The sequence below is a fragment of the Fusarium mangiferae genome, assembly GCF_900044065.1.
Source record: "Fusarium mangiferae strain MRC7560 genome assembly, contig: FMAN_scaffold020, whole genome shotgun sequence".
In the NCBI taxonomy this organism is placed as follows: Eukaryota; Fungi; Ascomycota; class Sordariomycetes; order Hypocreales; family Nectriaceae; genus Fusarium; species Fusarium mangiferae.
In genome coordinates, this window is record NW_024573940.1 from 369,058 (window position 1) to 383,793 (window position 14,736).

At 50.5% G+C, this 14,736-nt stretch overlaps 6 protein-coding genes across 6 annotated transcripts; 3 read left to right on the top strand and 3 right to left on the bottom strand.

Annotated features, from left to right (window-relative positions):
• Positions 1–30: 30 nt before the first annotated feature.
• FMAN_14468 (uncharacterized protein) lies at positions 31–1,488 on the top strand (the record flags this gene model as incomplete). Its single annotated transcript, XM_041825170.1, has 3 exons — positions 31–926; positions 982–1,294; positions 1,348–1,488. The coding sequence occupies 3 exons, from the start codon at positions 31–33 to the stop codon at positions 1,486–1,488; spliced, it is 1,350 nt and encodes a 449-aa protein (XP_041690577.1).
• An 838-nt stretch (positions 1,489–2,326) lies between these two features.
• On the top strand, positions 2,327–3,934 carry FMAN_14469 (uncharacterized protein; the record flags this gene model as incomplete). The annotated part of the gene is made up of 1 exon (XM_041825171.1): positions 2,327–3,934. The coding sequence occupies one exon, from the start codon at positions 2,327–2,329 to the stop codon at positions 3,932–3,934; it is 1,608 nt and encodes a 535-aa protein (XP_041690578.1).
• Positions 3,935–4,310: 376 nt separating this feature from the next.
• On the bottom strand, positions 4,311–6,665 carry FMAN_14470 (related to permeases-unknown function; the record flags this gene model as incomplete). Its single annotated transcript, XM_041825172.1, has 3 exons — positions 4,311–5,153; positions 5,213–6,327; positions 6,383–6,665. The coding sequence occupies 3 exons, from the start codon at positions 6,663–6,665 to the stop codon at positions 4,311–4,313; spliced, it is 2,241 nt and encodes a 746-aa protein (XP_041690579.1).
• Positions 6,666–7,119: 454 nt separating this feature from the next.
• FMAN_14471 (uncharacterized protein) lies at positions 7,120–8,884 on the bottom strand (the record flags this gene model as incomplete). The annotated part of the gene is made up of 2 exons (XM_041825173.1): positions 7,120–8,647; positions 8,703–8,884. 2 exons carry the CDS (start codon positions 8,882–8,884, stop codon positions 7,120–7,122), a joined length of 1,710 nt encoding a protein of 569 aa, XP_041690580.1.
• A 637-nt stretch (positions 8,885–9,521) lies between these two features.
• FMAN_14472 (uncharacterized protein) lies at positions 9,522–11,303 on the top strand (the record flags this gene model as incomplete). Its single annotated transcript, XM_041825174.1, has 5 exons — positions 9,522–9,603; positions 9,660–9,986; positions 10,043–10,955; positions 11,013–11,167; positions 11,218–11,303. The coding sequence occupies 5 exons, from the start codon at positions 9,522–9,524 to the stop codon at positions 11,301–11,303; spliced, it is 1,563 nt and encodes a 520-aa protein (XP_041690581.1).
• A 746-nt stretch (positions 11,304–12,049) lies between these two features.
• FMAN_14473 (uncharacterized protein) lies at positions 12,050–14,091 on the bottom strand (the record flags this gene model as incomplete). The annotated part of the gene is made up of 2 exons (XM_041825175.1): positions 12,050–12,435; positions 12,501–14,091. 2 exons carry the CDS (start codon positions 14,089–14,091, stop codon positions 12,050–12,052), a joined length of 1,977 nt encoding a protein of 658 aa, XP_041690582.1.
• Between the last annotated feature and the right edge of the window lie 645 nt (positions 14,092–14,736).

A 14,736-nucleotide genomic window follows, 5' to 3' on the forward strand; every position in this document is an offset into this window, starting at 1 on the left:
GCATCAATCATACTTTCACCATTTGCTATCATGATGCTCGATTTTGGGCCCTCGCACAGGGCGCTGGCCAGCTTCAATCAAGGCCTGGCATGGGACTTGATGGAAAAGGTTGGGCAAATTCCCCATTACGACCCCGTGGCCGAGCCTGCCGGTATCATTGATCTATCCGGGGCCCTCAATGCCTTGATGGATGACTGGATGGAGGAGTACTACAATTCGCTCCCACCATTGCATGTCAAGTTTATTGTTAACTATGGCCCTCTCTATGGCTCTGATCAACTTCGTTCCGCCGCTGCCGGTTTTTTTAATCGTTTCTTCAAACCCTCGTCCCCTGTGCTGCCATCTCATGTGCTTGCGGGCACTGGTGTCACCTCTCTTATCGACCTCATCGCCTGGACGATATGTGACGAGGGGGACGGGGTACTCTATCCTACGCCCAACTTTTACATGCTTGAGACAGACTTGACAATTCGTGCCTCCGTCACTGCCATTCCCGTCTCAACCTCTGGGCTACAGGATTCTGATGGTGAGAGCAATATCGAGCAGCTCGTGTGTACCTTTGAAGATGCGGCTACAGATGCCGAGGCCAAGGGCATCAAATGTCGCGTCCTCTTCCTGTGCAACCCTCAGAATCCCACTGGAAGATGCTACTCTCCCAAGACACTCTACGCCCTCGCCAAGTGGTGCGCTCGTAGAGGTATGCACCTTGTGGCTGATGAGATATATGCCCTTTCCACCTTTGACCATGATGAAAACTCAGAGATGCAGAACTTCTGCTCGGTACTGAGTATTCCCTCGGATGGCGTACTAAAGGATAACGTTCACTGTTTGTACGGAATGAGCAAAGACTTCAATATGGGTGGCATGCGGATGGGATTCCTCGTTACTCGGAACGCGGACATTTTTAACGCAGCTACGAGAGCAACGTGAGTTAGACAAGAATATTCTGGCTCTATATCCCACTAAATGAATGCGATGCAGTTGGTTCACATGGGTCACAGCCTTTCCAGACTCCTTCATAGCCCGCTTCCTCGGGCACCTGGACCTGGTCGAGAGCTACAGGGTACTGTACCAGCGTCGCCTGGGTGAGCAATATGCAACTACTGTAACCGCTCTCAGGAGCAACGGAATACCGTACCAGAGAGCTAAGGCCGGACTGTTTGTGTATATCAATCTCAGCAAGTGGCTAGTATACTTTGAGACCGATGGGTCCCCAGAGGCTGGCCATGCTACGCCTGAGCTGCGACTCTGCAGCTGGTTGATCGATCATGGCGTCTTTCTCAATGCTGGACAGGTGCGTACATAGTCTCATGTTGGAAGATCTTAGTGGTTTTGACGCCTTTTAAGTTTGCGGGCTCGGAAAGCCCAGGCCACTTTCGCCTCGTCTTCACAGAAGTTCCGGATGCGACGGTACTTGCCATTATTCGTATGCGAAAAGCGTTACAGGCGCTCGAGCGGAATAATTCCACAAGAGACCGCCATGTATGAATTGAAAGGGGTCGGTGTTGTTTCGAGATATCTATGTCCTATCGAGTGCTATAGGAAAGGCCCATGACGCTGGGCATTGTTGGCTGAGTATGTGCGTATGCAAGTAATACAGGCTTTTATTCTGATTTCCGAGCTCTGAAAATGACCTGCAGTTGGTTAGAAGCATTGTGGAATGGCCTGGAAGTGCAGAAGCAGGATTTTCCTGATGTAAGAATAAACAAGCCACTCTAATTTGACAAAACCTTGTATCCTCCCACCTTGTATGTCCGCTGTCAAATCTCACTATATTTTGCAGAGAATGAACGCAAAAAGAGTCACTATGACCATTAGGCTAGCTTAACATATATGTTAAGAACTCTACCTATTGCAGTGATATCACGACGTCCATAACAAAACAAGTGCCTCATTTGTCACGCACTATAGTTTTGGGAGCCCTTCTGATATGCTATAAAGCTAGTTTATAAAGCTTCTTTCTTTTTTTTCTTACTAATCTTATCCCGGATCGTGAAAAGGGAGGAGGGTATAATCTGCGCCAACGTTCTCGTTCTCCATGCTTCACTAATACTAAATCACACGATACGGATAGACTCGGATTCATTCCGGCGGAAAAGAAGCCCGGCAGAGTGTACTCCGTATGTGGTCAAACAAAGCCGCTTTACCTAGTCGGGTCCGTGCAAGCGCAGCTCTCGGTACCCGTGGGTTGGCGCCTTTCATCTATCTTGGCACTGAGCGTGAATCAAATCCATGCTTGACGAGCAGCTATAAAAGTAAATGGGCATGGGACAATCAAACCGACGGTGCATCCTTACTCAGCTACACAGATCAATCGCTAACGACAATGACTTACAACCGCATGTCTCAGCCATTCACATTGCCCTATCACCACCACCCTACCACTCAGCAGCAGCAGCGTGGTCCTGGATGCGGCTGTAGCCATGTGTGGTCTAATCCTCAATTCTATGCGCGAGAGAACAACATAAACATGGGGAACCTGCCACACCATCATGGCCAGCCCAGCTTGGCTGGGTCCAGCATGGCGAGCCCTTATCTCTCGCCCGCCGCGGAACAATCGGCCCCAACCAGTTCCCCTTACGTCGAGATCGCTTCTCCTGCTATTATTGCACAGGATGACTCACGCGATGAGACTTCGTCCTGCATTTTTGCCGATCTTCTGATCCCGGGCCGTGGAGACCCCATGTCCGACATGGCGGTAGGCATCTCTCGCCAGAGTGGCAAAATTACCTTCGTACAGTCGCAGTCGAGATTGCCAGCGGCCTTGAACTCGCTTCCTCGAATTCGCATACGCTATCTCCTGCCAGGCTTGTGGGACTGTCACACCCACTTCGCTGGCACCTTGCACGTCGATTTTCCAGACTTCATCCAAACCCACCCGGCGGTTTGCGGAGCGGCCAACGCTCGAAGCTTTCATGACACCCTCATGGCAGGCTTTACGTCGGTCAGAGACTGCGGTTCATACGCCACTGAGGTTGCCAGAGTCGCCACGGCCGGGGTTATTCTGGGCCCTAATGTGTTCGGCGCTGGTGCTGCTATCGGCATCACGGGGGGTAGCTGCGACGCCACTACGCTCCCCGCTGACTTTGTCTACTCCCGCCAGGGAACTGGAGCCGATAACTTCTGGCCGGGCGTCAGCACGCTTGCTATCGCCGACGGCTCCGAGCAATGTCGCCAGGCCGTTCGGCAGCAGGTTCGTCGCGGCGCCAAGTGTATCAAAATCGTTGCCACCGGCGGCGTTCTAAGTACCACCGATGATCCTCATTACAGACAATTTTCAGACGAGGAACTGCGCGTCATGGTCGAGGAAGCAACACTCCAGGGCAGGGCAGTTGCAATCCATGCACACGGTAAAGCCGGCATAATGGCGGCTATCCGAGTTGGTGCTAAGACGATTGAGCATGGCAGCTTTATCGATGAGGAAGCTGCTGAGCAAATGGCTAAACATGGCGTTATGCTTGTCTCTACACGTCATGTCGTCGAAGCTGGGCTCAAACATCTAGACCAACTCAACCCTGAGACCGCCGAAAAGATGGTTATGGTTGCCGACGCGCATCTCAGGGGCTACTCTACTGCGATCAAGAAGGGCGTCAAGATAGCCCTAGGAACTGATATCGCGAGTTCTGATCCCCAGTCTGCAACATCTCACGGAAAGAACGGAGCCGAGGTTGTATATGCTGTCAAAGCAGGGTTGTCACCTCTGCAAGCGATCGAGGCAGGCACTATTAACTCGGCCGAGACCTTAGGCCCTCGAACACCCAAGAAGGGTCTGTTGAAGCCTGGATGGGACGCTGATTTGATTGCCTTTGACGAAAACCCGCTCGAAAATGTCAACGTGTTCGCAGAACCCGATAATGTTAAGTTTGTGTGGCAGGGCGGCAAATTAGCCAAGTCGCCAGGATGGAAGGCCCTCTGGCCTTCGGACTGTAAATAGTCATGATACATGTTTTGAGATTGTGACTTTATACTGTCTATGTAGTCTTTTATTTATCAAAGCTGTTTCCAATTCGCGTTATCTTCAAAAACTGTAGCTTGCGTCTTGTCTAGTAACGAAGTAACACTCTGATTGATACAACAAAGGCCGCAGCCACTTTCGCGTACGTGTTATCATGGGCCAATTCCCCTGTAGGTTTAATTCGTGAACCCGAGAAACAATGCTCAAGTATGATTCAATCCGCAACTACAAGACACATCTGATTATGAACTGCAAAAGTAAAATCGTAATCTTCATTCTCATTCTAGTTCCTCCCTCCAAAGCTCTAAATTGCCAAACGATCATTCGTACGCCTTTCATATCACGTATGGCACTTTCAACAAGCGTCACCAATGCACCCAATGGTTGTTCCGTACTCAGAACCGCTAACATGAGCCAGAGCAAGAACAGCATTGATGATACCTCCAATACTTTCCCCGCCAATCATACCCGCAGCAATCGGGATCATGAAAATGGCGTATGACTTGGGTCCCCTATGATTCCAAACATAGGCCATGATAGCACCCATGCTAACAGCAAAACCGTACTGGAAACTAGGGATCAGAGCACCCAGAGCTACCATGAGCATGTTGGGGATCCAGTTGCGCAGACGCTTGCGACCGGTGACAAGGGCCCAGTGCCGCAGAAGATGAACCCCAATTGTCACCACTGACGCGATGATTCCAAATACCCAAGATGATCTAGCCACTGGGAATTGGGGGTTGACCATCGCAGTCGCAATAACGCTATACGTCTGGACGGCGGGAGCCGAGAAGGAGCAGGTGGCCGCCTCCTTGAGATTGATGATACAAGGATACGCCTCAGTAAAGACGACAAAGAGTCCTGGGCCAAGGAACATGGCTGGCACAACACCAAGCAGCTGGCCGTAGAATTGAGCGCGAGGTGAAGTGCCGAGGAAGAAGCCAATCTTGAAGTCTGTAGTCAGCTCTCCCGCCTGCTGAGAGACGGAACCCGACACGGCGCCAGCGACGAGATTGCTCAATAGGTTTGTGTTGAAGGCAGCCTTAGAATTCTTCAAAGCGCCCCCGACCACTAGCTGGGAGCCACCGGAGACGATGGAGCCGGGGTTGACACCCGCTTGACCCGAGACGACAACGACTATAATGGCAAATAGAATTCCCAGCACGAGAGTAAGGAGCACGATACCAAAGTTCATATCCTAGGAATTTCGTTAGTTTCGACCACTTCCAAGTAGTGATGTGATCAGGAACGACTCACGTAGAGTAAGCACATGACAAGTGAAGAAAAGACAAGGCCAACAAGACTGATGCCTCCCCACTCCCGGAGCTTGACAAGCTCGTTCTTAGAAGCGTAATCCACGATGTCAGACGTGGCAGGATACTGTTCAGCTCTTCGCGCAAGCCAGTCACCGCCGAATGACCACCCAAGTTTTGTGTGAGCGTCATGCATATACCTAGCAAGCCGACTCCCGCCCACGCAAAGGGCGTGCCTGAATGTCTTCCATTGAACGAGTAGGTCGGTGAAAGTGGCGCACATGGTGACGAGAATCGCCGGCCACAGGAACCAGTATCGAGGAGAGGGTTGCGATACCAGGTCTTCAGACGACAAGGCCATGTAGGTAACCAGGTCAGGGTATCTCGGATTGTAGGGAAGACCAACTGCGAGGCCCTTGGCCACGATGATGGGCCCAATAATTCCATAAGAGATGCAGTAGCCCAGTAGCCATGATAGGCCAACGTTCAAGGGAACCAGCATGCCAATACCAATCATGGCCGGGGTCCATTCAATAGTGAAGAACCCCCAGTTGACAGCATAGATGGCCCGGTTAGCATAACCGCCCCATTGGTAGATATACCAGGTAATATTCCAATCCCACAAGATGCCCTTTGCATACGAGCTCCCTACTGTCCAGACAGTCGACACTGAGAAGGAGGCGACAAGACTGATGGCTGACTTTCTAAGCTTGGCGTCTTTGCCACCGAGGTGCAGTTGTCGGATCGAGGCGGCGACTGCCGCTGCTGATGGGAAGACCAAGTCAAGTTCCCGGCCGAACTGTAGCACGAAAATCCTTCGCATCGGGACCGATATCGCAGAGCCAAAGAATGCTGCCGAACCAGCAATGGCTGCCAGCTTACCGTAATCCTCCCTTGGGTTTGTGAAGAGACCCAGTTGATACATGGCGGGAGCTGCCGCGAAGAAGATGACGCTGAGACCGCCGGTCGCTGTTGCTACCGTCTGGATGATGTTGTGTTCACGAGGTCCAAAGGAGCCACCCAGAAGGGGAAGTGCCATCTTTTGGAAGCCTTGTAGGGCCACGTAGCCTAGTAGAGTCGCAAACATGTTTGCATCGTTGGCAATGCCAGCCTTAAGACCTTGAAAGTCTCAGTGGTCACACTCTCATCATGTGCATGGGTCAGTTGCGCTCACCTAGATAAATGTTACTCGCATGGACTAGTGCACCGAGGAGCCATCCGGTGATGACGGCCCTAGGACTGAGCTGGTACGGCTCCTCGGGGAGTAGGTCATGTGGAGGGAAGGGCTTGAACATGTCGACGGCCTCCATTTCAAATGGTGCCTTCTCATTGACTACCTCCCCAACCTCGATATCTTCCTGCCGGGCCGTGTTCATTCCAAGACCCTGGGCGTAAACATCGGCCTTGGGCTTGGACTCGCCGGTTGGCTTCTGCGGTTGAGTGTCGACGTGAGCCATGATGAGATATGGATTGAATCAAAGAGAGGTAGCAGTATGGTATTAACTGCGAATTGGAGTCCCAATGCCAAAGCACAAGGCGCAGAGTTGACGAGACGCATTGCTATCTTTATCAATTTGCACTGTAAAGGCTAAGTAAGTGGCGTGGCTGATAACAAACCTTGTCCACCCGATGGTATGGCCTCTCTAGACCGTTTCCCCGCGTTTACTTATCACGATAGTCTGGGAAACTAACTCACTTCCAAACGAGCTAAGTCATTTCGGGTCTGCATAAGAGCAACATGGATTAACGCCCTTATTACATACGCGCCACTACTGATGTAACTAGATTGGGTATTTGTTTCCCTCTTGAACAGTAATTTTTAACTTTAATCAGTATGGAAGAGACTAAAGAGATATGTATATACAAGGGAGATAGTGTATAGAGTAATCTCGCATGTTGAATCCAAGATAGCTAAATACATTCAAAAGAAGTCTTCAAAAGTGCCCGCCATCGCGTAGCTGTAGCCGTGCCATCAACCTCATCCAACGTCTTGCACAATCTGCCCTCCCCTCCATCTGGGAACACATAGATGCCCCCTAGAGACTCAACATCATCTGACCACTGGAACGGAGTCCATGGCATCTTTCCATAACAAAAGTTAAGCCACGCAGATCGGATCTGGCCCACAGCAGATACCCAGTTCTCAAGGTGTTCTGCTGGGACCTGGTCCTCCGCTGGGTTGAAGATGAAAATGTCATTGATACCATGGTTGGCTCTCTTGTAGCCCAGTGGCCAGTTCTTGTATGGGTTTGTAGCTTGAATCTCGTAGAGAAGCACGTGTGAAGCATTGGCGGCATGGCCTTGCGCAACCTGAAGCTTTTTGATGACCGCTGCTGAGTAAATTGGTGGAGTACGAAATGCCACGTCCGCCATTAGACCTGCCAGGTCCTCAAAAGAGTCTACGCAAGACTTCTCTCGACTAAGACTATACGCTTTGGCAACTTCAGGGACGCAGAAAGGACTGTCGTCAGAGTTCAACTGGGGAGTCATGGCGCTACCTGCAAGTACCTCCTGCGCGATAGGGAGTATCTCTGCTTCTGGTCGAGGCGGGGGCGGCAGAGGCTTTGACAGATCCGACAGTAGCATCAATGTAAGATCACGCTCATACTCTGTTGCACCAATCATCAAGTTCGGTAGAGGTTCGCCAGCCCTGTCCAACTTTTCCAGGGTTGGTTTGAGACCAGCCTCGGGGACCCATTCACCATCAACGAGTGGGCTGTAGAGCGACGGGGGCGATGCTGGCAAGAGCTGATCCAGGGGAAGATCTACCAATGAATCAAGTAGAGAATCATCCGCTTCCAGGCTTGGTATTTGAGATAGGACATGGTCGAAGCGCTCCTGATGCCATGGCATAGGCCGCGATGCAATACCAACAGATGTCCCACTGGATAGAATGGCGCTCTGGAACTTGCGATTAGGGAAGTTGACCTGGTAATGACACGAGGCGCCGCCCGCGCTCGTTCCATGAATAGTGATGCGGTCAGAAGCACCTCCGAACCCGGCGATGAAACGAGAGACCCATTCCACTGCCTGTCGTTGGTCATGAAGTCCGTAGTTGCCAACTGCCTCCCCATGAGCACGACTCCTCTCCGCCAGCTTCTCCGAAGTGAGGAATCCAAGAAGTCCGACGCGGTAGTTGATGGTGACTACCACGACCGGCTGATCCCGAGCAAGACTTGCCCTTACCAGGCCGGTAGCATCGTAGATTTCGCGTCCAGATAGCTGGATTGACTGACTGCCGCCCATGAAAGCGCCGCCATGAATGAAGACCAGTACAGGAACGTTCTGGCCTGCTTCAAGAGCCTTTCGTGGTGCGGTGATGGAGAGGTTCAGGCAGTTGAACTCATCTTGGATGGGCTTTTCTAGAGCAGGATATCCACTGGGAGGTGGTGCCGTCCAGTACGAAGGAAAGGGCAGGACTAATTGGGGGCATTCAGGGCTGGGAGATATTGGTTAGTCGATTCGTGCATGGAGGTTTGGCTCTGCACACGTACCCTGGTTGACGAGCAGAGAATGGCTGCGAAGGCAGCGGTCCTGCTCTCAAGATGCTCTGGCGAAAGCGACCAGGAATAGAGGCGAATGGGATACCGCGAAACTGAACAACATCATCGTCTCTGGCTAAGCCGATGATACTACCCAGCTCAGGGTGGTTGAGTGTATAGTCCGACACTGTCATATTCACTTCCAAATGACAGACAGACAGATGATTACAGGCAATAACAAATACACAATTTATCTCTGATGAGCTGAAATACCGTTTTTAACCTTGCCAAGAGGGAATTAGCCGCTTGGACTTGGCGGTTAAGTTTCGTCTTATACAGGTTGCAACCAAAGTTAGCGGCGCCGTACTTGGCCATTTTGGGAATATCCCCGTCTCCCTCGGCTGCGCATCGCGGCAACCCTTCCTTTCCCCTCACATGACCCAGCCTCGCGGGTTTTGGCCCAAAGAGTGATAGAGTATCCAATAGAACACTTAGCGTGGGGGATCTGTAGGTACGACATTGCAAAATGAAAGGCGTGAAGTCTCTGTCGTGTCGTTTGATCGCATCGAGTCTCCCCATTCCCCAGCGTCTCTCTCCGCTTTCTCCAAGCTACAGGACCTCCATGTTTTCGTACCGGACCGAGAGTTTTGGAGCCAGGGTATGTATATAACTTCTCGTCGAGCCCATCAATTGGAACCCCATTATCCTGGAATTGGCATTCAGACATTCAGACTCTCATCTGCTGAGGTCAATTGATTCAATATCGGTCACCTTGTACTTCTCCTTCTTGTTTCCTCCTTTCAACTCTTCTAATCGGCACTCACCTTCGCCATGACTGCCGACGTTCATCATGCTTCGCCACGAACCAATTCGCTGGCAAACTTCTTTCGAAGTCCAAAATTGGTCTACTCTAGTAAGTTCTCCCCTTCATCATTGTCTCAAGTACGCTAAACTAACATCAACCCTCAGCTTTCCTCATGGCAATGGCCTTCTTCACCTTTGGCTATGACGGTGCCATCAGCGGCGGTATCCTAGCCATGGTCCCTTTCGTCAACCAAATGTCTCACACCCATCTTCCCAATGGCACCCCATATCTGACTTCTACCGACATCTCCATCATGACAGCTCTCCCCGTCACTGGCTGTGTCCTCGGACTGCCCCTCGCAGCTCAGTTCGCTGATAGATATGGCCGTAAGAAGATGATCCTTGTAGGCTGCATCTTTAGTGCTGTTGGAAGCGCCATCCAAACTGCTGCGTTCGGGCTGGCTGAAATTGTCGTTGGTCGTTGGATTGCGAGTAAGGCTTGACCAACCACCTTTAGCTCGTCCGTGTTTACTGACCTTCTCTCTCAGATGTCGCCATCTGGCTCTTCATTGTCCTTGGCTCAACCTACATGGCCGAGATTGCACCCGAAAACGTCCGTGGCGCCATCGTCGGAACATCCATCGTTCTCATCAACACAGCTGCCATCGTCGCGAGCGGCGTCAACTGGGCCATGAGCACAGAAATGTCCGCCATGTCATTCCGTCTCCCCCTTGGGCTCGGCATCCTCTTCCCTCTCATCCTCTTTGTTGGACTCTTCTTTGTCGATGATTCGCCAACCTGGTACCTCACCAAGTCTCGTGACAGCGATGCCCTCAGATCTCTTCGAAGCGTCCGCAGTGGCTACCCAGAGGCTGAGATTTTGGCTGAGTTCGAGGCTCTCAAGGCACAAGCGTCTATTCGCGAGGATGAGGCCAAGGTTCCGTGGATCGATATCTTCCGTGGAACAAATCTCCGTCGATCTATGTTGGCCATGTCTATCGGAAACATGCAGCAACTCTCAGGCATTGCTTTCGCCACGAATTACGCGACCATCTTCCTCGCCACAGTCAGCGGCAATGTATCTCCTTTCCTTCTCACCATGGTTGGCGCCATTCTCGCTTTCGCCGGTGCAGTCACCGGAATCTACCTCGTCGACAGAGTCGGGCGCCGCACCCTCGCTCTTGCTACCTTCACCATGGTCTTCTTTATTGATCTCGTTGTCGGAGTCCTTGGTTTCATGGACTACACAGGAAATCCTAGCATCGCCAAGGCCATTGCGAGCATGTGCATGCTCTTTTCATTCTTCTTCGCAGCTGGATTCGGCCCTCTGACTTATGTCGTCTCTGCTGAAATTCCGACTGCCCGTCTACGCAACAAGACCAGCTCTTTCTCCTTCTTGACCCTGGCTGCTTTTTCCACTGTTGTAATCTACGTGCTGCCATATATCTCTCAGCCCGATGCGTAAGTACATTTCCCTTGTTATTACCTACCCGCATGCTAACAAGATTGTCATTGCAGAGGTAATCTTGGTCCGAAGACATACCTCGTCTTTGCTGGTTGGATGGCCGGATGCATCATTATCACATACCTGTACCTTCCCGAGACCAAGGGAAGAACCCCTGCTGAGCTGGATGCCATGTTTGAAGCTCGTGTTCCTGCTCGCAAGTTCAAAGGTAAGGAGCAAACCCGTTTGTCAGTGCATTGCTAATATTTCACGATTCAGACTATCAGTGCAATCTGTCTATGGAGAGTTACATGAATGAGGAGAAGATTGATACCGAGATCGCCCACCATGAAGCTAAAGTTTAAACTGATGGAGTAGGATCTAAGTCAGCTTGACAGCAACAATGGGGAGTTAGTTGGGCATATGTGCCCAGGACATCGATATTGTTACTATACAGTAGAGTATAACCGTATTCAAAGAGTAGTTATTTAATTGCACAGCCTCTGTGTATCTCAGTTTCATGTGGTACAACATTATTCCATTCTCATTTCAAATTCACTACTAAAGTGTTGCCGTTTGGTGCTTGTGCTTGCTGCCTCTCAGAACTGCTATTCATGATCCGCACTCTGCCTAAGTGATGCAGTGATTTTTAGTTAAATTCTGTGACATCTATACGCAGACCTAAGTGTTGTGTTATTGGAATTTGATACATCTTAGATTTGACGCTTGCCTTGCATGCCTTCCCTTGCCTATGCTACTCACGCAACCGACATTCTATAACAATGACACTCAAGCCAAGATCTGCTACAGTTAGTGACCCAATCTAAGAGAGAAGGGTGCTTAAGTAGTCTATCTCGCGGGATGAAAGACCTAAGTAGCATAACGATGACATTGGCAGGTCTTAGGCTAGTTGTCCTTTCCCGTGATATCAGGTCTCGAGTTCCTCTCATTACTATAATGTCGCTGGCTGGGTTTTGTTTTCAGTTATCACTGAGCCATCCTAGATAGAAACTCATCCCAATAAAGAAAAGGCAAAGAACTCTCTCAGCAATTCTAAAACAGTCTTACATATCGTTCCCATCTCCATACCCCCCCGTCTCTGTCTATTTCTTTAACCCTCGAAACACGAAGTCTTAAGCTCCCACGCTGTACACTCAAGCAACTGACCGGACCATGGGTGTTCGCCCTTTTTTACCACAAATGGCTGGATGTTATAGCAGGTCATGCTTTCTGGGTAGACTCTTGTAGTAATTGCCGTTCTTTCATTGGCGAAAAGCTCTAGACAACTCACGTCAAAGAATGCATGGAGTCGCAAGGGCTCCTGTGACAGAAATTGCTCAGCTCCTGCAGCAGTTCCGGGAGACAAGGTCGAAAAGAGGGTATGTGGTGCCTCTTCATCCGCTACGCATACGCCTGCCATGTTGGTGGATTTAGCTCGTTTAATTTTGAGCATCTCCAAGTCAGGACTAAACGAGACAATGGTACGTAGTTCTGAATCTTGAGAAGAAATGTTAGCATCCTCTAGAAACAACGCATGATTCTAACTGGTAGTATAGTCTTACCCTTTGTATGACCTATTATGAAGCCGACACTCTGCACATCATTGCCAATATCGAAAGAGACATCAAGCTCCCAGCAGGAGCATCCTAGAAGGAATTCCAAGCTTCCCAGAACCTCAGGCAAGGTATGATATGCTATGGGGCCCATGAACCACTGACTTTGTCGAAGCTTGTTGAGTCTAGGGTCTGGCAAAGCACACACTGTCGTAACCGTATATGCCTGAGGAGAATTGGTCGGTGATAATGACTTCTGTTGCGGCTTTTCTTCTGGCACCACGTCAAACGACTTGATGGATGTGAGATCTGACTTTAATGCTTTGACAACATGTCGTATTCTGCTCAACTGGACGATTCTCGGGACCGATAACAGTCCGGCCCATCCTTGTTCCCTCTTCAGCTCTGCAGAGAGATCTTCCTCAACAATCCAGCCAAACGCAACTTGCTGGTTGGACCTTGGATCGTGGAAGGAGTTGACAGCATAAATTGCTCCATAGTCCAGAGCACCGCCAGAAAGGAACTGCATCTGCATCCCTGTTGAAGTCTGCACCAAAGGGCCCGAAACCCACATCTGGCCGTGGTCTTTTCTGAACTCTGAGTGGCAATGCCGTTCAGAAGGCTTAGTACCAAGTTGCTTACGCCCCTCAACGCCAATCATTAGCACCTCATGACTTATTGTTGGATCATCAGGGTCAGGGAGTGAAAGGAAGTTGACCACTTCCCAATTTGTACCATAATCAGGCTCCCATTGCGAAGGATGTTGCGTTAGAGGGCTTGATGTTATAGTAAGCACAGAGAGGAAGTTCCAGGCCGCCAAATCGTACTGTTCAAGAGAGTAGACAAATATTGCAGGGCCAATACCGCGAATGCCACCAGAAACGATGCCAAACAGCGATTGATCTGACCCATGTCCTAGAAGCCGGCTGAGCGAAGGCCATCTAGCAACGTATGGATCACGCCAGCCTGTAACATCTAGGTGGCGAGGAGGGCCACCCAGAACAGTCGACACATCTCTCCTTTGCCACGTACGACCAGCGTCGTCTGACGTGGCAATGCAAATTGCTTCAGAACCCCAGTTGTAGGGAAGTGTATGGTGTATCGGAAGCATCCGCGCTGAGGTATAGAATGCAGTGCTTCGGCCGGATGCTGAGGGAACTGGACTCCAACATCCTGTGAAGACCCCCTCTTCTCCATCATGCTTCTTCGACGGTCGAATAGATGGACTACCACTGATCTCCCAGGTAATCAGGTCCTTTGAAAGTGCACTTCCCCATGAAATGTCGCCCCATTCTGGTTTCTTGGGGTTCCACTGGAATCCAACGTGATAAACATCATGGGCGCCATCATAGCCTGGTGCACAAGGGTCATTTAGCCAGCCAGTTGGTGGCATAAGGTGATAACGTGATCTCCAGCGACGACGCGCATTTTCGATGTGGGTTTCTAATGCTTTGGCAGTGGCCAAGGGATCTTGGTCGTGAAGGACATCATTATGGGATGCCGTCGAAGTCGTGTTATACGGAACCTCATAGACAGCATTCTCATAGATGTGGCGTTTGGGTGGAAGCTGGACAAGGATGGGTGAGTCGAGGGTTACCATGATGGTTGCTGTTTAGTGACTGCTTTGACAATTTCACCATAGGTAATCAACAAGAGTAGGCTTGGAGATGCCGTGAAGATGCGGAGCCGCCATTAGCAGAAGAAATGAATCACATGACGGACACTGACGACGGGATTCGGCGTTTTCATTTCATCCTTGCAGACATGTCATGTTGAATATCACGGGCTTGCAAATCGGCAGTTGTAACTGATGATTCTGGCTGTTCTCATCTGGAGCGGGAATATTCCCAATTGGGCTTAAATCGGCATGTCATATTTCGCAGCAGATTTCAGCACCAGGTGACACTAGCCCGGCTTCTGCTTCGTGGGGAGACCTCTGCGTGGTTTGACTCATGGCCCAGACCTTTGTCGGACCGAGAGCTAGACATGGTTCCCCGCAGTCTTCCCCGTGCTCATAACTCGGTCGGACCAGGGGAATCCTGTGTCGGTTTTATTCCTTATCCGTCATAAAAGCCTCTTGCTGCAGATGGCCGCCCTGCGCAACGTGACAATCGCCGTGCCGGAAAAAGGAGATCCCAGCTCGACATGAATCAAGTGGTCTTTGATTCATCATTAAGTTGTGCTGTTCAAACTAGATCATGTGATCACTGTTATCATCGCAAGATCAAGGTAGGTTGTCTACTTC